Source organism: Sciurus vulgaris (assembly GCF_902686455.1).
Source record: "Sciurus vulgaris genome assembly, chromosome: 9".
NCBI classification, from domain to species: Eukaryota; Metazoa; Chordata; class Mammalia; order Rodentia; family Sciuridae; genus Sciurus; species Sciurus vulgaris.
This window is the reverse complement of record NC_136469.1, coordinates 78,002,885-78,026,387: the sequence shown is the minus strand read 5'-3', so window position 1 is coordinate 78,026,387 and position 23,503 is coordinate 78,002,885. Positions and strand designations below refer to the sequence as shown.

At 40.8% G+C, this 23,503-nt stretch overlaps 2 protein-coding genes across 5 annotated transcripts in view; one reads left to right on the top strand and one right to left on the bottom strand.

The window, feature by feature from the left end:
• ENOPH1 (enolase-phosphatase 1) overlaps positions 1-4,941 on the top strand; it is a 34,099-nt gene extending 29,158 nt beyond the window's left edge. For both annotated transcript variants that reach the window (XM_079153334.1, XM_079153335.1), the window contains exon 6: positions 2,548-4,941. In XM_079153334.1, coding sequence (XP_079009460.1) covers positions 2,548-2,687 — 140 coding nt within the window. In that variant the 3' untranslated portion in view covers positions 2,688-4,941. The remainder of the gene's footprint in view (positions 1-2,547) is intronic.
• Positions 4,942-14,499: 9,558 nt separating this feature from the next.
• TMEM150C (transmembrane protein 150C) overlaps positions 14,500-23,503 on the bottom strand; it is a 66,755-nt gene continuing 57,751 nt past the window's right edge. For all 3 annotated transcript variants that reach the window (XM_079153339.1, XM_079153338.1, XM_079153340.1), the window contains exons 7-8: positions 22,963-23,140; positions 14,500-19,914 (exon numbers count right to left, since the gene is read on the bottom strand). In XM_079153339.1, the coding sequence (XP_079009465.1) occupies positions 19,706-19,914; positions 22,963-23,140 (387 nt within the window). In that variant the 3' untranslated portion in view covers positions 14,500-19,705. The remainder of the gene's footprint in view (positions 19,915-22,962; positions 23,141-23,503) is intronic.

The following is a 23,503-nucleotide window of genomic DNA, read 5'->3' as shown; positions in this document are numbered from 1 at the left end:
TTTTGTTTGTTTGTTTATTTGTTTTGAGACAGGGTCTTGCTAAGTTGCTAAGTCTGGCCTTGAATTTGCGAGCTTCCTGCCTCAGCCTCCTGAGTCATTGGAACTACAAACAAGCCTGCAACACTAGGCCTGGCTGGCTCCAACTTTTGATTGTGTGGTCATCATTAGAGTTCATGCATCTCTCTGTGGGCTGACTTTTGCTGTTTATAATTTACTTGGATTTGAGGACAGCCCTACATATTTGTGTTTTTTTCCATTTTACTTTGGATTATAAATTTCTCTGGGGCTGAGATCATACCTTCCATTTACCCCCACAACAGTACTTTGTATACTGGGCAGTTCTCTTAAGAAATTGTATCTGTGCCAAGAGGTTAGAGGAAGGGCGTTAGGGCTGGAGGTTGTTCTCTTGCCTAGTTGTCTCTACATGACTCTTGGGCCTCTAGGAGGCAGCTTCAGTGGCTTGTGTACAAATACTCTCTCTAGATCTTCCTGTTTGTTGTCACACAATTTAGTTACTTCCACTGGCCTAGACTTTCATAGATGGAGCCCAAAGGAAAATCCAAGTTGCTAGTGAAGGATCTTACCCAAGGTAGTGTATATGGATCTATATTCTTTGTCTTCTGACACTTGAACTTTTGGTCTGATGTAATAGGTGAGAGTTGTAAGTATATAAGCAGGTACTAATTTGCTAAACCGATTTTTTTTTTTTTAATCTTAACCAGCAAAGATCATCTAATGTGTTCAGAAGTTACACTATACTTTTCTAAAGAAATAATAAGAACAGGCTTAATATCTCCCAGTCATTGACTTATAGTAGACACTCAGTAATTCATACTATCTTTGTTCCTGCCTCTACTTCCCAAGTTGCTGGAATTACAGGTGTGCACCACCATGTCCATCTCCTTAACACCTTGGATGATAGATTTCTGCAAGCTTAGAATTTATGATCCTCTGTGGTACAACTCTCCACTCACCCAGCTACTTGTTGGATGAAATTATGATCTACTTTTGATCCCCAGGCCCTTGCTCTATCCAGCTTTTTGATTATATTAATAATTATCACCCCTGTGCTAAGAATGCTTATAGTTTTCTTTAAATTCTTCTCTTTAGCCCCCACCCACCCACTTCCCTTTTTTTTTTTTTTTCTCCTTTTTGTAGTTGTACATCTATAATTTCAGGTCTTTTCTCTTTTCACTTAAGCCATTTCCTTTGGGTTGCAGTTCCATAAATTATCTTAACTTTAAAGAGTAGAGATAATCCCACCTAGACTTCAAAATGAAATTAACTTTCTCTAAGTCCTTCATAAGAAGGTTTTTTTCCTGTCCCTCATCTTCTGCCAGCCTCACACCCCCTTAGGCAGCATCAGGACGCTGATCATCTGTAGTTGGGATGGGGCCAGGTAACTGGCTGCCTGCCCTTCTCTTTTTTGTCATTTCTGGTCCTGTTTTGGTACCCCACGCCCAGACTTCCACTGCCAAAGTAAAGCAGAAGACCAAGTTGATATCCCAGACGGTACCAAAGTATGAAAGAGAATTTAAAGACTTTTTTCCATTGGAGAAAAGGAAAGTGATCCAAGAGTTTTGGTGTCAACAAGTATTACTTGAGTGTTTTAATATTACAGCAATAAAACAAATAGATGCTTAAGGACAAAACTTGCCCTCTAGTGATTAGTTATAAATCCTGAATGTGAAATAGCCACTAGCTAGTGTCAATTCCTATGTGGACTGTGATGTCCCAACTTGGTCAAGATCTGGTTGCCAGTCAAGATGAAAGCTTTGTTTGAGGTATTCATGCTCTGCAGCTAAAAGCCATTTTCCTTTACTTGTGGCAGCCCAGAATGTGATTGTTACATACATCAACCTCCTCAGTAGTGTATGAAGCTAGCCTATTGCTTGTATGGGTTGCCGTAAGAGACCTCGGAGACAGTACTTTCTGGTGGAAGGTCATGTCTGATCTCATGTTGTCCCCAATGTAGGCTCCAGACAGGTATGTGTGGTACCTTTGGGAAACCTCAGGACACATTGGCCAGGTCATCATGTCTATCCACCCTAAGCTTCAGAACAAGGAACATGTAATCAAGACCCTATGCAGGGCAAAGTTCAAGTTCCAGTTCCCTGACCACCAGAAGATCCACATTGCAAAGAAGTGGGACTTTACCAAGCTTAACGCTAATGAATTTGAAAACATGTGACTAATAAGCAACTCATTCCTAATGGCTGTGGGGTTATATATATATATATCTCTAGTCATGGTCTCATGGATAAGGGGTGTACCCTGCACTCATGAGGGCTTCCACTGTATTGTCCCCTCCTTAATTACACTCAATCAATAATTCTGTATCTTTTTTTTTAGTACTGGGGATTGAACCCAGGGGTGCTTAACCACTGAGCCACATCCCCAGCCCTTTTTTACTTTGCTACATTGCTGAGACTGGCTTTGAACTTACGATCCTCCTGTCTCGGCCTTCCAAGCTGCTGGGATTACAGGAGTGTGCCACCATGCCCGGCCATAGTTTGGTATTTCTAACACATACTTTGATTTTCACAGAGGCCAGTGCTGCTGAGGAAGCAGATGTGCATGTAGCTGTGGTGGTGAGACCTGGCAATGCAGGATTAACAGATGATGAAAAAACTTACTACAGCCTCATCACATCCTTCAGTGAACTATACCTGCCTTCTTCAGCCTAGAGGAAGATTTCTATAGAAGACCAAACTATTCCTCAGAGTTGTCCCCCTAGTGTCTAGTTTTATTCTAATGGTAAAGTAACTTACTTATATATACATACATACATATGCAAGTATATGTATGTGTATGCTCATTAATTTTCATGGGCACAAAAGTGAGGAAAGTCATCAGTTCAGCAAAAACAACTTATTTAAAGATGCTTTATATGTAGAAATAGTTTGAGACCATAACGCTAACCCTTATTGAGGGCAAAATGTAGTTGATAGAAGAAAATACAAATCAAATGTGTTATGATTATCAAATTCTATACCAAAATGAGAACTGAATTTTGAAAATTATTCAGAGGCCTATTTTTAATACTAGATATACTTCAGAGGCATTCTTAATAATTCATTACCCTTATTTAATGGTGAGTTAGAAGATTTACAGCAGTTGTATTTCATATTTGCCTCCCTTTAGTACAAAAGAGCAAAATCAAGAAAGAAAACTCACTTGAGTCTTGATTAGTCAAGTATTTGTTACTTAAGAAGAAACTTACTAATCATGTGTCACCCATAGCCAGCACTTGCCTTATCGATGAAAAATGTTCACTGATATAATAGCTAAAAAAAGAAATATGGTTCTTAATGTTTAACAAAATGTATTCTAAGTCTGCTGGTTGTTACCAGTTGCTTTTCTAACTTTATCTTAGCACAGTTTAAGAATATATATTAATTGCTACTTAGTATTTTTTAAAACAAAGTTTTGCTGAAATTAGTTCGTAACACCAAGAAGAGCCCTAATATGTAATATTTTCCCCTTGAATATAAGAAATGTAAATTTTATAACAGTATTATTTATCCTGGTTCCATTCTAATGGGATTCCATGTCAGTTTTATGTTGTGATTAATAAAATCATCCTCTTTCAGTTTTACAGAGGTTCCTGAACTATACCACATACTACTATAATCAAAACAAACTCAGATTGAAGAAAAATTTTAAAAATAAGATTGTTATTTTAGTTTTGTCTTAATTGTGTGTGCAATGTATGTGTTTAATGGAATGCTAGTGGAAAAAAATCATTAACTACCATTTGAATTATATATACATATGTGGTTACTGTTTCATCTGGGTTGTAAGCATTTCATTTATATTAGTGGGGTTTCTTACATTTTTGAAAGTCTTATGTTTGAAGTATAGCAGATAACGCTTGAAGTATGCAATTATTTTCCTAATGAATCCTGGAGAAAATATTTTAGGATGCTTCAAATAAGGAGAAGGAAGTAGTCTTGTAAACATGAGAAGACAGGGGATACAAATCATTTTATGTTGATAGGTTTGATCTTCTAGTAGCTAATTTAAAGAATCTAAAGACTGCAAAATATACAAGAGTAGAAAAATAGAAACAAATATAAGTAATCTTAAAAATGGGAATAATTTGTAAATGGTGGCAAAATCACAAATGATAATAAAAGGATGAATTTTATACATTCTCTGGACAAGTTCATGGGTAGATGGCAGAACAGGGTATCCCTTAGTAATCATAAAGGAATAATTGAAGGCAGAATACAAACTTCCCTTTCAGACAAAGTGGTAGAAGCCCAAAATGGCTCAATGGAGCTAGTGAACAACAAGGAAAACAAAGGGTGAGGCCTGGCCTGCATTGTTGGAAAGAACTATGAGACTTCAGGATTCGTAGAGTCCAAAGGTTTATTTATTTTCATCCAATGGTGGTAAAAAGCAGCCAGTGAGGGATCAAAGTGAAAGGGGAATGGACAGTGGGTAGGAAAAGGGGGGAAAAAAGAAAAGAATTTCCTGCAACAAAGGTAGTTTCTGGAACTGCCCGAGATAGTTCCTTCCCCTTGGCAGGTTCAGCTAGCTGTGGGTGGTTGATGAGGCTTGCCTGTGTCCTAGACCAGAGCTCTGACTCCAGGGGGTCCCAACTAACCAGGTCCAGTCATTTACCTCAAAAAAGCCAAGCCAAAAAGGTCATGGTGAAAGGCAAGGGGGGCAGGGGGAGTAGTAGTAGTAATTGGAAAAGTAAGGAAGAGCCTGGCATGATGGTGCATGCCTATAATCCCAGCAGCTCAGGAGGCTGAAACAGGAGGATTTCAAGTTCAAGGCAGGCTTGACAATTTAGCAAGCCCTTAAGCAACTTAGAACCCATCTCGAATAAAAAAGGTTGGAGATATAGCTCAGTGGTAAGTGCATCTGAGTTAAATCCCCAGTACCCTGTCTCCCCAACCCCCCACCAAAAACAAAAAAAAGAAAAGAAAATTATCCACCAGAATCTAAATTAGGAGTTTAAGGTGCTCAGTACCTAGCCAACAAAGAATCGAGGTAGAGAGGCATTTACTGTCTGTGATGAAGAAAGTTCCTGGAAAACTATATAAGTTACACTGAGTAATAAGAACAGAAAAGAAATATATTCAGGAGTTAGAAGAAAGTTGGAATATCAGATTCAGTTTGTCAAAGTGGGGTGTGAAAGAAGGTTTCTTAGATCCTAGAAACCCATTCACAGTTAAGTGTGATGGAGTTGTATGTTTGTATGAACTTAAAGAATAAGTAAATGGGTTAAGAAGAAGAAAAAATACCTGTGAAAGTGGGTAATGAGCTAGGAGAAAAGTTCAGATAAGTCCATGGTCCTTAGGAAAGGAAGAAGGAAAAAATAATTCTGGGGCTTTCAAAAAATGAGAACAAAGGCATTAAATTTTCTCATCATCATCTTTGCAGAGAATATAGGAGACAAAGGATTTTGAAAGTCATAGCACTTTTTATTCCTGTATCTTAATCCAAACCTCTAGTAGATTTTCCCAGTTGGTATTTTAGGAAGAGAAAACTCAGACAAAGAGGATTCTCTAATCTTTTTTTATAATTATTAATGCATATTGTACAAATTGATGGGTTTCACTGTGACACTGAGTATTCCCTGATCTTATCAACATTTCTGGTGTAGAAAATTTTACTATTTGGCCTTCTAGAATTCTGATCTTGGTTGCTGACTCTAACCCATGTCAAGTTACATAAGCAGAGATTGATAACTAACTACTCTGGCCTATTGCTGAGACAGATTCTTGGCAGACTTTGCCCAGCAGATGGTGCTGTTTCTCCAGAAGAAAAGTGTAAGGCCATTAGATGGAGCTAAGAGGGAGGGAGCATTAGGAGAGAAAAAAAAAATGAGTGTAGTTCATTTATTCTTAAAAGCCAATAGCATGATATTGCAAGAGTCACAGTAGTTGTGAAAAAAAAAAAATGACAATGTTCTCAAATTAAATCCACCCACTAATATTCCTCTTCCTCTCCTTATCCCCTAAGATACATTTTTAAAAACAGTGATTTGGGGATAGACAGCTTTTCCATCAGTAGTGTTTAAAAGAACTTGTTTTCAGAATTTTTTCATTCCTATCAGAGTGAAAAGTTGAATATAGAATGTTCCAAAGCAATTTGCTACCCTACCACCTGTGCTTTGATGACAAAATGATATTATCTTCAACCTAATACTTAGGAATACTTTGCAGATTTTGCTAATGCACTTGGAGTAATTCTAATAGAATTAAAATTTACTCTCCTTACAAATTAACCCAAATTCATTCTCAGATTCTTTCAATTCCAGTTTCCCTTCAGATATTTTGGTGCTCTGTTTTAAGGTGTGTGTGTGGGTATATATGTATCTATATATGTGTGTGTGTGTGTGTTTAAAATTCTTATGACTTCTTGATGGGTTGGTCCTTTAATATTATAATGTCCTTTTTGTTTTATGTAACATTTCTTATCTAAAAGTCTGTTTTGTCTAATATTAGTAGAGTGACTTCAGCTCTCTGTTTACATGGAATATGTTTATCTATCCTTCTGCTTTCAACCTATTTATGTTGTTGAATCTAGAATGTTTCTTGAAGAGAGTGTATGGTGGGTTATGTTTTAAAATTCATCCTGCCATTCTCTGTCTTTATATTGTATTAGTTTCCCAGAGCTGCAAAGAACCACACACTTCATGGCTTAAAGCAACAGAAACTTATCCTTCACAGTACCGGATGCTAGAAGTATGAAATCAAGGTGTCAACAGAGTCAGTTCTTTCAGAGGCACTGAGGGAGAACCTGTTCCTTTCCTCCCAGCTTCTGGTGATGGCTGACAATTCATGGAATTACCTGAGATAATAATGCATTACTCCAATTTCTACTTTATTTCACATGGCATTCTTCCTTTGTCTGTATCTTCCTATCAGCACAGCAGTTGTGCTGGATTAGGGCCCTACCTTAATACCATGTGACCCTTTCCAAACAAGATTGCATTCTGAGTTTCTGCAGATTAGGATTTCAACATATTTTGAATGGGCAGAGGAGGGGGACACAGAATTTAACCCATAACAGCAAGAATATATCAGGCTTTTCAGAGCCCTATTCACCAAAACATCTCATTCTTCAGCCTTTCTTACCAAAATTTTTGGTTCACTTATTGTTTGCCTCAGTGCTACCTGTTATTCCAGGTAGCGGTAATTAAAATGTTTGGAAACTGGCGGAGTTCCAAGTTAGGTAAATTAAAGGAAAGACATTTGAGCCGGTCTTCCTGGGAGCTACAAGGCAGGTTGCTATGGAGTGAATTGTTCCTCCAAATTCATATATTGAAGCCCCATCTACAACTGTGATTACATTTGGGGATGAGGGATTAAGTAATAATTAAGATGAAATGAAGTCATAGGGATGGTGCCCCAATCCAGTAAGACTAGTAACATTATTAGAAGAAGAGGAGACACCAAAGCTTCTCTCTAACATGAGGACACAGAAGGCAGCACCTACAAGCCAGAGAGTTCTCTCTAGAAACCTAATCACTTTGACCTTGGAATTCCCAGGCTCAAGAACTGAGAAAAATTTGTTTAAACTACCCAATCTATGTTACTTTGTTAAAACAGCCCAAACAACCACAATTCTTTAAAAATGAGATGCATTTTTCTGTTTGCTATGGCACACTGCACCAGAAATAGGCTGTTATCTTCAAGGCCATCACAGAAGTGGGACCAGGATAAATTAAACACCACCAAGCCTTGGTTTTTTACTGAGATTTATTTAGCTGGCATTTCTTAAGTGTCCCCTGCTTTGCTGCACATTTTTGCTTAGTTTCCAGAATTCCGTAAAAGTTATTTCTGATGGATTTTTTGCTTTTGTTACTGTTACATTTCAGTTTTAACTAATGTCACCCCACATGCTTCTTTTTGGCAGTGGTACTGGGGCCCAAACCCAGGACTTCATGCTTATGAGGCAAACATTCTTGCCACTAAGCTAAACCCCTGTCTCCACATACTATTTTTTACAATATAGCATTGATCCTCCTCTTTTTGGATGGAATTTGTGATGCTTCAACCAAAAGAAGACAACAAATATGACGCTTTGTGACCCTGCAGGCTTGGTTATGATCCAGGCACTCTTTTTTTCAAGAGCTGGGGATTGAACACTAACTCTGGGAAAGCCAGTTACCGTGCTATGAGAGAGCCCAGACTTTCCTGTGTAGAGAAGAACCAAAGACACCCCCAAGCTGAGTGCCAGTGTCCATCTCCAGATAAGGAAAAACTAGCCTTCAGATGCTTCCAGCCTCCACTCAGCAACTTCAGTTGAGACCCAGATATGAAGCAAACACGAGCTGTCCAGGCCTTGCCTGCAGTTCCTGACCCACAGAATGTATGACTCTCATGAGAAATGACTTTATATTTCTACATTTTGTTGTAGTATGCTCAGCTGCCACAGTAACTAGAACAGTCACCGAGTCAATCAAATGGTACCAAGCAGTGGACAGGGTTTTCATCCCTTTCAGCACAGAGGTTTTAAAATGTCTTGTGCAAGAGTATGCACTTAACAACATCAAGATTGTCTGATTTCCCAAACAGTGTCATCCCTTTCCTCCCTAGATTTTGCAGGTGTCCCCATCCCTGCCTCCAGAAAACTGCTGCTTCTTAGCCTGGGTTGCTTCAAGCGGCTCGCGCCACTTCTTGCTCTTTCGGCCCAACCAGCGGGACAAAAGACACGTACTTTTCCAAAGTTCATGAAGCAGCTTCCGCTTTATTCAGATATCACCTCAATATATAAGCAGTCTCATACATAAGCAATTGTAACCACATATATCCATCCAGTCCTGTTAAAGGTCAAGCGATCACTCGCTCAAGCATACATGTAAAGTATATCTGTCCACGCGCTAGGCAGCTGAACTGATTATCATACAGCCAATTGTAAACGCTTCCTGCCTCTCTCCAGGCATAATCAGGATGCCGTTTGCCCTCTGCCAGTTGCCATCTTTAGATGCACGTGGCGTAACCCTGGGCCCTGGGTTTCACCCGCCACAACTCCCCCTTTCTGTTTATAAAAGGGACTGTGCCTGAAAAGGTTGTCCATGGCAGAGCAACATCCTTACCCGTCATTGGACAATGAGGCTCTACCCTCATTTCCTGTCTTAGGTTAGTATGAGCTCCCCATGAATCTTACCCGTCATTGGCTACTGGTCCAGCATATTTAACCAGACTTGGGAGGATGGGCCACCATCAATTGCAACGAGAGCTTGGTGAATAATCGCTGTTTGTGCATATGTATATGCGTTTTTATATATGCACAGGACAGATACAACACACAACACACAAGAGTCCTCCCCTGGACAAAAACCCAAACCATTCTTTTCCCCATAGAACAGCGGACTGCAGAAATGTGGCCAATTGTAAAAATAGGAGGATATAGAATAGAGGAGTTGGTAAGGGGTACAGGATAGGGCCACATCTTCACTATCCCCCATAGTTCACGCGATTCTCCTCCATTAACTTGGCGAGAATTCACCAGCACCATCAGCAGGAGAAGCCTCCTCATCTTCCTGTTTTTGGGTCTCTTTTGAGGCCTTGACCAATCTCTCCGGCACCCAAATTGGCAATTGTGCGTCCTGTGGGAAAACACAAACAGACCCTCGGGTCCAGATTAATACTGGATCTGGGCCTTTCCATTGTCCTGATAGACTGTCCTTCCAGAGCACTTGAGGTAGATGCTTTTTATTAGGCTCTGAATGACGGTCAGCAGCCGATCAGCCCTCAGGATCAAGATTTTAAAAATTTAAAATGAACATGACAACAATTTGTCTTTTGGGGATCTGTATGATGCCCCTATTCCTCCTTTTTGTTTATAAAACATGTTTTTAAGCGTTAAATGGGCACGCTCAACAATGCTTTGTCCAGTGGGATTATAGGAAATTCCTGTGACATGTTGAATACCAAAGGAGGAGCAAAATTGTTTAAAGGCCTGGGACGTATATCCAGGACCATTATCTGTTTTAATTTGTTTGGGAACTCCTAGGATGGAGAAAGAGTGTAAACAGTGTGTTGTTACATCTTTGGTTTTTTTCTCCATAAGAGCCGAGGCCATAATAAATCCTGAAAAAGTATCAATAGACACATGAATGAATTGTAGTTTTCCAAATTCTGAATAATGAGTTACATCCATTTGCCAAGTATGATTGGGCTGAAGCCCTTTTGGATTTACTCCTAATGAGGGGTTAGGAATAAGTGTAACGCATTTAGCACAAGACTTGACTATGTCCCGAGCTGTTGCCTTAGTAATATTATAGCATGTGAGTAGAGCAGAAGCATTTACGTGAAATTTGGAATGAAAAGTTTTTGCATTTTCAAGCGTATTAAAGATGTGTGGGTCTCTGGTGGCTGTGTCAAATCATTGTGTAAACTTAGAGGACCTGGAAGGCCAGTATGAGCCCGAACATGCCCAATAAAAAAAGGATCTTTTCTGTCCCAGATAAGTTTTTGTAAACTTTGCAAATATTTAGTAATAGTGGAGGTGAGGGAAATCAGACCAGTTAATTCTAAATTTTGAACAGCATTAACAACGTATTTGCTATCAGAGAATAGGTTAAAAGGCTCATGGTGGGTTTTGAATACTGCTCTGGCGGAGGCACAGAGGTCCAATCCTGCACTTCCTCTTGTTTGTCTAATTGGGGAGTCAAGGGGTAATGGGTCCGAGGCACAGACTGGATAGCCCCGTATATTTGTGGGCCCTGAGGCCGGGGGCCCTGATTCCCATTTTTTAGAGGTAAAGGGTTACCATCTTTGTCTCTAGTTGACTTACAGCCACTTGCCCAGTGTTTCCCCTTTTTTACATCAGGGACATAGTTTGGGCACAGAACTTTGGGGGCAGTCCTTTTTCATGTGTCCAAATTGTTTACATTGATAACACTGTTGGCCTGGGCGGGAACTGGTATTACCTCTAAGACCCTGTGCAAGCGCTGCAGCTATCACCTGACCTTGAATAAAAGTCTCATTAATATCCCTACAAGCCTTTAAGTAGGCTCCAAGGTCTTTGCTTTTCCAAGGTCTTATTGCCTCTTTACACCATCTATTTGCTTGTTCATAGGCAAGCTGTTTGACTAAGGGCATCGCCTGGTCCACATCTTCAAATATACGTCCTGCTGTTTGAATCAATCTGTCTACAAAATCAGCATAGGGCTCATTATGACCTTGAATAACTTTAGATAACTGTCCTTGAAGATCTCCAGCACCTGAAAGTGTTCTCCAAGCTTTAGTGGCAGCAGCACTAATTTGTTGATACACACCAGGGTGGAAATTGATCTGGTTACCTTGCCCTTCATATGGTCCTTGGCCTATTAGTATGTTTAGATTCCATTGAGGGTTGCCCACAACTGCATTATGTCGGGCAGTATCAGAACATAACTCCTGGTTAGCCATCTTCCACATGAGATATTGTTCCCCAGATAAACATGCCTTTGCTAAATTACCCCAATCAGTCAGAGTAAGATTTTGACTTGCAACATCCTCTAATAAAAAAAATGGTAAATGCAGCTTGTACTCCATAGGACATAACTGCCTCTTTTAATTGTTTTACTAATTTTATAGCTAATATTTGATGATATCTCTGATTGTTTTGATCTTCAAATACTGGGAATATTGGGAACACTGATCGAGATTCTACATCAGCCCACTGTCTGGGGGCCTCCCCTGTGCAGCAAGTCATGCGCCCTTACAACTTGAAAAAGAGTGGTGATCTGGATTATACGCCGGAGGGCGTGGCATGGTAGGGGTTAAATGCCACTGAGGTAACTTCTTTTCCGGCTCTGTCTCAGATTGCTCCTGTTCCTCAGAGTCTGAACATCTTTCTCTTTCAGAAGCTTGACTTGATTGTTCTTTTTCTACAATTTCTAACATCTTTTCCCCTTCTCTTAACTGTTTTTGAAATTTTGGTGTTTTGGAAGTCAGACAGAAACGAACTAATGTACACATCGCTACAACAACAAACAGAAACCAAACAAGGAAAGGTAACACAAATAGCAACTTACACATATTTGTTATGGGACGTCCTTCGCTGTCTCTTGGGACAGCCTTTCAATATATTCTCTCTAGGAGAATCTTCCGTTACGCTCCCTCTCTCGGGGACCCTTCCGTTAAAACCTTAAGGCAACCATTTCCTCAAATAGGGAAACCTTCTCGTTAATTACGCTAGCGAAACTGTCTTTTATTTACCTGAGCGCTCACAAATTCCCAGTCCAATCCTCGTCTGATCCCAGTCCGGGCCACCACTTACTGAAAACCACTGCTTCTTAGCCTGGGTTGCTTCAAGCGGCTCGCGCCACTTCTTGCTCTTTCGGCCCAACCAGCGGGACAAAAGACACGTACTTTTCCGAAGTTCATGAAGCAGCTTCCGCTTTATTCAGATATCACCTCAATATATAAGCAGTCTCACACATAAGCAATTGTAACCACATATGTCCATCCAGTCCTGTTAAAGGTCAAGCGATCACTCGCTCAAGCATACATGTAAAGTATATCTGTCCATGCACTAGGCGGCTGAGCTGATTATCATACAGCCAATTGTAAACGCTTCCTGCCTCTCTCCCGGCATAATCAGGACGCCGTTTGCTCTCTGCCAGTCGCCATCTTTAGAGGCACATGGTGTAACCCTGGCCCCCAGGTTTCACCCGCCACACTGCCCCTCCTCCCCCAGTTATCCAGGCTTGAAACCTTAGAATGTCTGTGATCTCCTTTCTTCTTCACCCGCCTCACAGGAGAGCCAGGCACATGTCTTTTTCACAGTGCCTCCCATCCATTTCTTCCCACTCATAACAACATGGGCTTAAAGCTGCAGTTCATTCTTACAGACTAAAATGCAATAGAAGAGAAAAAGGCTACCAATCATAGGGATAGTGCTTTTGGATTTACACTAGTAAAAGGGTACTGTTTAAAGCCATCCAAGGGCAAGTAATGGTTGTGTTTGTGGAAGTGCCGTGTGTTTCGAGAAAACCGTCTCCTATGGGGGTGATGGAGAAAGCAGGCTGCTGGCTGGTCTGGCACATCTCTGGTCACTGGATCCACTTCCATCCTGTGTTTAGCTAGAGCCTTTTCCTCCAACTCCTTTTAACTTCCTCTGGCTACAAATCTAAATTTAGTTTATAATACAGAGGTATTAGATGTTATTCTAATATCAACTGGCAAATCTCAGTTCTGCTTTCTACAGACATCCTTAAATACCTTGCATCCTTTTCACTATCCTTACCCAAACAACATTTGTGGAGATGGCTTTTGAGTAGTTTAAAAAGGAAATTGAATACAAACTGTGGGGTCACTTCAGCTTCTTGTCTTAAAAACCTGAAATCTATCCTCAGTATTTTATTTTGAAACTACGTGAAAGGAAATTGGGTTCCGGCAGAGTTTGTACAAGGTTATTTAGCACTTGGGCATTTGACATGTATTAGTTGCTGCAGACATCACAGGAAATAACCCTTTTTATGATGTGGGCCTTCCTTCTCAAGACATAGAAAACTTTGCTAGAACAAGCAGGGCAATTATATTCTCTGAGTATCTGACCACATTAGCATTGTTTCCTAAACGCCCGAAAGGGTTGGGGGTCAGCTACCAGTTATTCATTTTAGTATCTATTGAGCACTTACCTATTTGCCAGGCACTGTTCTAGGTGCCAGATAAACAAAATCCTTAACTTTGTGGAATATGCATTTTAGGGGTGGAGAGAGACCGATAATAACAAACTAAAATGTGTCAATATCATGCCTATCACGGGACCATGTTTTAAAGATGCTTTAGAGCATGATAAAGCTGGAAAGAGGAATAAATTGTGCTGGGTGGTCTTGGAGAGGTTGCATTTGAAGTTCAGGGGTTTTAGCAAGAATGTAGGTCCCTGAATAGGTGAAGAAGGTCAGAGATTTGAGAATGTGGGGGAAAATTATCTAGGGCAGAGGGCAAGTATAAAGGCCAGAGTGCACCTGGCTTTTGGAGAAAAAACAAGGAGGCAGAGGAACTAGAACAGAAGGAAAGGTGAAAAGCGGGTCTTGATGGGCATTGCAGGGCATTTTAATGATTCAAGTTTTTAGTCAGTGTGAGGGAAGCCATTGAAGATTTTTAGCCAAGGAGTAATGAACTAATGAAACTGAATTTTAAAATGAAACTCAATTCACTGCTTTTGCTGGCAGGTGGGATCTGCACAAGCTGCAGGTCTCTGCAGCCAAGAAGTGTTAATGGCGGGCCATACCCTCCAGTGTTGCTGCAGATTCCAGCAGATCATTGTCAATTTCCTCTTTCTGGGTTCTTGTCTCATGGATTCAAAGAATGAAATCCAGAAACCAGAATGAGTGAGTGTAAGAGTATGATTTCTTCAAGTGTGCGCAGAATCAGACCTCTGGCAGGGGGAAAGGGAGAACCCATCAGGGCTGTCATCTGAGCATCTTAGCCTAGGGGTTTATATAGCACTTCAGTCAATGCTATTGGTCCAAACTTATACTAATCAGGGTTTGAAAAAAGGACCAGTGCTGTTGGTCCAGAATTATGCTAGTAAGTATTTATGCTCTTGGTTAGTCCTGAAACCCATTCACGTTTGCCTTCCATTTTCTCCAGCTCCTCAGGAAGCCCGAGGTTGAAGGCAGTGAATCACACATGCTTGGTGGGTGGGGTTGGGGAGCCATCTGAAGATGCAGCACTACAAGGAGCACACTTCTTCAGCAGGGCCACACTGGGTGCAGGCCAGGCTGCCACTGGGGGACAAGTTGGCTTGCCCTGGCTATCTCAGGACCTAGCGGGGTTGGTGGCTCTGCACAGCAGCCTATGCTTCAGCCTGCCTGGGCCACCACTCTGCTGCTTCAGCGACTCTCCTGCCACTTCTCAGCAGGTACCAGTGAGCTGGGCAGGGATCCGTGTCACTAATTTAGCTTTCTTTTATTTAATTTTTTAATTTTTTAATGTAATAGGGATTGGGCCCAGGTGCACTTAGCCACATCCCTAGCCCTTTTCATTTTTTATTTTGAGACAGATCTTGCTAAATTGCTTTAGGGCCTCACTAAATTGCTGAGGCTGGCCTCGAACTAGAGATCCTTCTGCCTCAGCCTCCCAAGTAATGGGATTACGGGTATGTGCCACTGCACCTGGCTAATTTAGCTTTTAACAAGATAATTTTGACTTCTGTATTAAGGAACACTGAAGGGAGCAAATGATGGAAGCAGAGAAAAAAACTTTTGTAGGTTATTCTAAAAATTCAGAATAGAGGGGCTGCGGAGATAGCTCAGTCGGTAGAGTGCTTGCCTTGCAAGCACAAGGCCCTGGGTTTGATCCCCAGCACCCAAAAAAAAAAAAAAAATTCAGAATAGACAGTGGTGGCTTTGACCAGATGGTGGTAAGGGACAACTGTAGTAATATACTTTAAAAGTAGAGCAGACTGGAGTTGCTGACAGATGTGGGATGTGAGAGAAAAGAGATAAGGGAATGAGAATAAGAAAGATCAATCTGAGCAACTGAAACATGAATGTGCTCAACTTAGATGGGAAGACTGAAGGACGAATATACAGGAGTAAGATCAGATATGCTAAACGAGATACCTTTTTAAAAATTTTGATTCATTGTACACAAATGGGGTACAACTATCGTTTCTCTGGTTGTACACAAAGTAGTCATACCATTTGCATAATCATACATGTACATAGGGTAGTCTCATCCTATTGTCTTTCCTTCCTACTACCCCCTCCCCACCCATTTCCCTCTACACAATCCATCCTTCCTCCATTCTTGCCTCCCCCGCACCATTAAGTATCATCATCCATTTATCAGAGAAATCATTCAGCCTTTGGTTTTTTGGGATTGACTTATTTTACTTAGCATAATATTCTCCAACTCCATCCATTTATCTGCAAATGCCATAATTTTATTATTTATGGCTGAGTAATATTCCATTGTGTGTATACACCATGGTCTCTTCACCCATTCATCTATTGCAGGGCATCTAGGTTGGTTCCACAATCTAGCTATTGTGAATTGAGCTACGTGAGATACCTTTTAAGTGGAGATGTTATAAGGCAGTCGAATATACAGATCTGGCATTTAGAATAGAGGTCTGGGCTGGAGAACTTGAAAAAGGTCAGCACATGGCAATATTAAAAACTAGAACACCAGATGAGGTGACCACAGAGTGTGTGTGGACAGGAAAAGTTCCAAGGACTGAACCGTAGGTTCCAGTGTTAGGATGTCAGGGATAACCCGGCAAAGGAAACTGAGGAATGGATAGTGAAGCAGGAGGCAAACTAGAAGGGCATGATGTTCTGAAAGCCAAGTAGAGAAAACGTTTCGGGCAGAGCGGTGTGCAGAGGGACCATCAAACTGCCAAGTGTTGCTTGTCTAGCTAGACAAGGTAAGAAGAGCTTTGAGAATTAAACCAACCCCACAGATAGCCCCTACTTCCATGTCTGTTATGATGGGTTCTGAAATGATTTTTAGGAGCTTCCACTTAAGAGGAACAATGACCAAAGAAGCTATGAATACCGTGGTGGCCGCTGGGCTATTCACAGTGTTTCTCCCATTCTGGGCTCATGGTAGCAGTGCCACTCCTAAATATGGCCACATGATTTGTCATAAGCAAGGAAATGTAAGCTTCTGCAGAAGCTTTAGAAGCCAGCAAACAGTCTGCTGCATATTCCAGGCTATGAAGAATTGTGGAAGCATGAGATGAAGCCTGTCAGCCAGAGATGGACAGACTTCCTGGCTGACCCTGATAGACATCTAGTATGAGAAATAAACTTGAATTATGTTAGTTTTATCTTAGCATAGCAAAACTCATCCTATCCTGACACAAAGACTGAAGACAAATAATAGTGTCCCATGCTCCAATTATAACCAGCAAATCACAAATTTTAAGGATGTAAAAGTTTTCTTTATGAGGGATAAAGAAAACCCAGCAAATAACACAGATAATAGTTTTCCTCACTGTCAGTTCTCCATTAAATAACTATCAACTTTTCTTGTTCAGAAACTTCCAAAACATAGTGTATTGCCAACTTTGTTCCTCTAGGCCATACAGGAATGCTCGTTTCAAATGCAGATTCCCCCTTATGAATGCTGGGGTTCTTAACCCCAAGGAGACTTCATGATCCTGTTCTTTAGGTAAATAATGTGTGGTTTAGTACAAAAATATTTGTGTCTTTGTCTTTAAAGTTCCTGGCACAGAATTTTTGGAACTCTTGGGATGTGCGGAGTGACAGGAGTGTCTACTCTCATTGGACCCTTTTGATCACAACAGTGATAATGAGGTAACTTAGGTGGGTGAACCTGGATAGTCTCAGGATGTGGCTGGTCACCAGAAAGACTGGGTGCTGAGACCTCCAACCTAGGAAAGGGGTGGGGACACTGGAAGTAGAGATGTAAAATAAACTCTCAATGAGCTCCAGAGATCCAGGTTCATAAACACCGAGGCACTAGGATAGGACACTCTAAGGGCATAGAAGCCCCATGCATCTTCCCCTGCCCTGTCCTGAATTGTAACTTTTATAATAAACCAGCAAAACATATTTTCCTGAGTTCTGCAAGCCATTAATAGCAAAGTCTCATACCCCATCTGGACAGAAGTAGGGATAGTCTTATGCAACTGAACCTGTATACCTTGGAGTCTGACACTAACTCTGGGTAGTTAAGAGTTGAGTTGTAGACACCTAGTTGGTATTCAGAGTCATAGAATTGGTTGTTGACAACCTACCAATGTAACACTGCTTACGCACACTTCAATAGCAGAGAAGGAATGTTAGTGCAAGAGACAAGGAAATCACAGTTCTGCATAAAAGAATTTTATTTAATGGCCAGATCCCAATGAATAATGTTAGTCATTGCTTGATTCTGCTCAAATGTGCTATTAGATATACTCTTAAGAAAGTGTACAAGTGCATCACCAAAAGCTGTGTAATTTGGATTGTGTAGAGTAAAATAAAACTTCATAAATCTTTGTTCTTTGATAAAATTTTTAAAATATAAAAATGAAAAAAAAAAAAACAAAAGCAGTATTCAAAACTAATAAATGTCACCTTGGACTATTTACAGTAAGATGCCTTTATAACAGAATACTCTGCTTGATTCTTTTCCTCACATTTTAGAGGTATTCTCACTCCTTCATCTGACCCTTATTCATGAATTTTTCCTCTTGTTTCTCACATGAAACAGCCATCTTCTATTTTCTTGCTCATCTTTGAATCTCTAATACTCCTTTTTCCTCACTGGTAAATGATTTAACAGTTCTATTCAACAGATGTTTATTGAGCACCTAATATGTGCCAGGCACTGTGCTAGGAGGTGGGGATAAATACAGATGAAAAGACACCAACCCCCTTCCTCAGGAAGCTCGAGTTTGGGTTGAATTTTTAAAATATCTTTTACATAGTCCATGAAAATCCCAGGTCCCTCTGAAGTACATTTGGAGATACCCTGAAACAGTACACTTGTCGGGGATCTGTCCACTCAGCCCACTGCCTATGTGAGGAGTTTGGAATTCTGCTCTTTGTGAAGCAGAGCCTCAAACACCCACCTACCCAACTCTTATCAGGTGGGAACCACATATTGGGCAGTAACATGAGTGTAATATTTTAATTTGCTTCCACAAATTCCAAATTTGAAAAGCCCTTAATCCAAAAACTACCAGATTTGAGCAATAGCTACATATTAAGAAGGCCTTCCCTGATTTGGATTAACAAGATGCTCTCAAACTCCTGTCTTTTCCTAAAGTGTCTAGCAGGAACTCTTGCTGTTACCTCCACCGGCTCAGACTTCTGTGCATTTCTCTATAAAATTTTCCTTCGTTTCAAACATAAACCTGTAGGTGACCTTTCTTTTTTTTTTTTTTTTTTTTTTTTTTTTCCTTTCTTCGTGTTTGAACCCAAAGCAAGCTCAGTTCTTGCCTTTGGTCTACATCTTTTTTGTCCGTGAGGTCTAGAGAGACCCATGAGAGTTACTTTAAAAAGGTAAACGTGAAAGAACAAAAACTGTACATGACATACCGTGGAAGCAAAAACTAAACCACAGCCTCGCTGCCCCCATCCAGTGCCATTCGTGGCAGACCATGTCCCTGGAGTATTCACACATGGCGATCTTTCTCAGGCACAGCAAATCAAGTCTGAATCACGGTGGGCTTTCCGCTCGCACTCTAGCATGTTCCGTTCATGGGACCCACACAGCAGACCGCTGAACAACAATGAAGGGCGCATTGGTGAGAAGTTATGTCCAGGACTTTTCCAGGGCCAGAGCTGCACACAGTGTCCATCCAGTTCGGTGACACTCATGCATTCAAGAATTAAGAGCCAGATTCACAACTTTCTCATGAGCTAGTTCCAAGCCCTTTGGGCCTGAAGGCAACTTAGCGAGTTGGGGTTATTTTCTTGTTCCATTTGTCCCCCTCCCCGCTGGGGTAGGGAGATTGTGTTTGAAACATGTGAAGAGGATAAGCAAGGCATACTGGGGGTGGGGTGGGGGACCGAGAAGTGATCATGCACAAGCTTCTGGCTCTGTCGTGCATATATTTTCAGTGTAACAGCATGAATTTCCACACATAAGGAAGGGCTTGTGCTTTTTCATGAAAGAAATAACTCGCCCTGTAAAGCTCATTTGGCAAATGTGGCCATGAATGTGTGTCTGTGTGTGTACTTGAAATGTGTCAAGAGGTTATGCGTCATGTCCTGTGGGTGTGTCCTACTGGTCCTTCCCCATTGTCACACCCACCTCACCAGGACAGAAAAACTGATGGGTTACACCTGGTCGGTTTGATACTCAGAAGCTTCTGACAGACTTTCTGAGAAGCTCAGGAAATTCTCCTGGTATTCAGAACACACAATCTCATAGCGGTAGTGCCGGAACTCCACGGCAAAGGTGCCAAAGTAAGACAGGAAGCACATGACCAGGCCCCACTGGACCCTGGCTGCATACATGTGGATGTCTTGGGCCATGAGGATGAAGTCTGGGGAGAAGCAGTCAAGGAAGGCACCCTCATCAGCCATATCGTCAGTACTCCCCTCACCAGCAAAACCAGTAGCTTGACAGAGCTTGCTAAATGCCAGTATCTGCATGAGTTATAACAGGTAACTGTAGAGCTTGTTGTGCCAGGTGTGCTTCTAACGGTGCTTTCATGAATAATCTCAATTCTCACAGCAACCCTGTTATCACTGTCAATTTTATAACAGGAAAGAAACTGAGGCCAAGTGGATAAGTAACTTGCCTCAGGTCACTCATGTGGACGGTAATTGGTAGAACTCAACTCACAAGCACTCTGACTCCCAGGCCAGGTGTTCAACAACTGCACTATCTCTCTGCCCAATGAAGTGTGAGATTAACAAAAGAATTACAACTCCAAAGTTAATTAGTGAACCAAAAACAAAGCTATCTTTTAAAAAATCACTATGAATAACCATAGATTTATAGTTATATCTGCAGAAATAATTTTGTACATATCAAGTTGCTAACTACCTCCACATAAGCTGTGTTTGGCTATGACCCCCCTTTCCTCTTCTAATTTTCACCATTCTCTTCTAGACAATACTGATATCAATCCCTGATATCATAATATCACATTAAAACTTATGCCCAAGTGAAAATACGCAACTAAAAAAACAAATAGATGAAAGCCTTATTCCTGACTATATCTGGTGTGTGTGTGCGAGTGCGCATGTGCGCATGTGTACATACATACCACAGTATATATGGAGGTAGGACCCCTGAAAAGGGTGAGAAGTTCATAGTGTGTTTTAATGAAAGGCCAAGAAGCTGAAGACTGACTACATTTATTTAGAAAAATCAGAAATGTCCCTTTAGAATTAGTTGTTTCTTCATAACATAGACCTAGAATTTGGGGAGATTTTCAGAAAGTAAGAGTAGTGAAACTATTTCAGTCAAGCTTTGTTTTCTTGATGAGGCTTGGATCCCTTCACCCAGGAACCAAGAAGTAGTTCCAAGTGTTCAGAAATGACATGGATTAGAATCAAGTGTAAGCTCAAAACAATAATTTAAAGTCTGTGCAGACTCATCTGACTGAGGATTCAAAATATTGCCAAAGCCCTACTAACATTACTTAAGGTAATGGGGAATGGACAAATCAAATCTCAAATTGGCAGTCTTGACTTCTTTGATTTTTGTGTTTTTTATCAGGTTGCCAACAAGAAGCAAGTTGTTTGGTTGGCTGGTTGTGTAGGTATTGGGCACTGAACCCAGGGGCACTTTATCAGTGAGCTACATCCAGTCTGTTTTATTTATTTTCGAGACAGGGTCTAGTTAAGTGGCTGAGGCTAACCTTGAATGTCTTACCCTTGCCAAATCAGTGGAATCACAGGCCTGCGCCACTGTGCCTGGCAAGAAGTGAGTTTTTTTGGCTTGGATTTTAAGTTCTTAAGTGTTCTCTGTCTAATGTGACTGCAGAGCTTCAAAAAAAAAAAAAAAAAAACAAAAAAAAAAAAAACAGTGAAATGATCAAATGGTTGTTAGTGAGGGAAAAGTAAATAAAAGACTCCGAATGCTCCACTAATTGGAGAATGTCTTTGAAAGCTAAATGCTTTCATGTGTTTCATACCCCCTATTCTCTGGGGCAGGGGGAGGGGGGATGGTGCAGTAACTGAGGACAAAAGCTGAGCAAAATTTAAATCTTTTGCCAGGGGTTACTGATGATTGAACCTAGGGGCCCTTAACCACATCCTCAGCCCTTTTTTATATTTTATTTACAGACAGGGCCTCACTGAGTTACTTAGGGCTTTGCTAAATTGCTGAGGCTGCCTGTGAACTCAGTCCTCCTGTGATTCACTATTAGTACCTTTTAAGATTAACAGGTACATTGATACATTAAAAGTGCTAAGAAAAATGCTGAACACATCGTGAGTGACCAGTAAGCACTGGTGATTGAAGATGTGTAATTGTGTATGATTAATGATCTAGGAACCCTGATTCCCTTCTCTGGTTTCCTGAGGAGGAGGAACTATTAGAATGAATACTTCTGAACTTAGCTCCACCCAGTGAGTGACTGATCTGATTGGTGGAATTGGAACTGGCAGGCTTGTGCTGAGCCAGCACTCCATCCTAACTAGACATCCCTGGGATTTGTCTGGGGTTAAGTGGAGTGAACCATTTTCTGCCTTTCCCTGGTTTCTCTGCTAGTTACTGGGTGGGTAAGTTGAATTCCAGGGTTAACAGATGAGGCCTGCAACCTTCTTTCCAAACTTACTAGGAATAAAGGCTGATTTCTTCTTCCCCCATCTGGCTCCTTATGTCTGATCTCAATTGGTTCAAACTCTAAAGGAAGGAAAGGAAATGAGTAGTACCCTTAATCCTCAAATAGTTGTTAAGGAAAACTACACATGCAATGATAATCTAGTTTTTGAAATTTGTTTTTCAGTGAGGCTTATTTTCCTAAAAGATACAAATAAACATTCTAGTCCCTTGAAATTCATTTTAGAGTTAATAAATTAGATAATGACTTAAGTCATAAATGAAATTTTTAAGATGGAAAAAAATACAGTTCTCTTTTGGTTATGCATTGTATGGTTTTCACAAAGGGAAACTTCTGTCATTAGTGACAGAAGAATGCATGACACCACTCCTACAGATTGAAACAATCTAAAGATGGCAGAACTTGCTCTTAGTTCTCCATCTCTCTTTAGCATGAAAAACTAGCCTGAGGGTTTTTATGTTTACACTTGTTTACTTTTCTGTTTTGTCTTGATTCTGAGATGAAGCCAGGAGCTATGGTGCACACCTATAATCCCAGTGGCTGGAGACGTTAAGGCAGGAGGATGGTGAGTTCAAAGCCAGCCTCAGAAACTTAGTGAGACCATCTCCAAATAAAATATAAAAAGGGCTGGGAATGTGGCTCAGTGGTTAAGCATCCCTAGGTTCAACCCCTAGTACTAAAAAACAAAAAAAGATTCTGAGACAATTATCCCAAAACACTGGGAATGGCAACTCACAGACAACTTACCTGCGTTTTAACCTCACTAGCAAAGAACCTTTCACATTCAAAGGATACAAAGGACTACACAGAGAGTGATAGACGCTGACAGAATAACTCTTGGAATTCCAACTTTCCGTCCTTCATTCTTGATGTTGACTTTGAGTGTCAGTGCAGCCTGGATCCAGCAAGTCAACGTGCCAAATCCAAAAGTCAAGGAGGTTCCCACATTGTGTATTTCTTCATCGTTTGTGAGCTAGGGATGAATAGACAATGGCATGTGGAAGCCCATTTGGAAAAGAAGACATGCAAGCTAATGAAATATGTGAGGGGAGAAAGATATCTCAATGCGAGATGAGATATTGTAGGAAGATGAGAGTGTTCCATCTCCATTGGGTCTTTGTGTCTAGTCTCAAATGGTTTGAACTCTAAAAAGAGGAAAGGAAATAAACAGTACCCAAAACCTTAAAAACATTTGTTCAGGAAAACCACTTAAGAGGTGGTGATCTGTTCTTTGAACTAATTTTTCAGAAAAGCCTTTTGGGAAAGGAAATGAAAAATGCAGAGGAGTTACATTAAAAAAGGAAATGTCAAAGTCTGTACAAGCATACATCCCCAA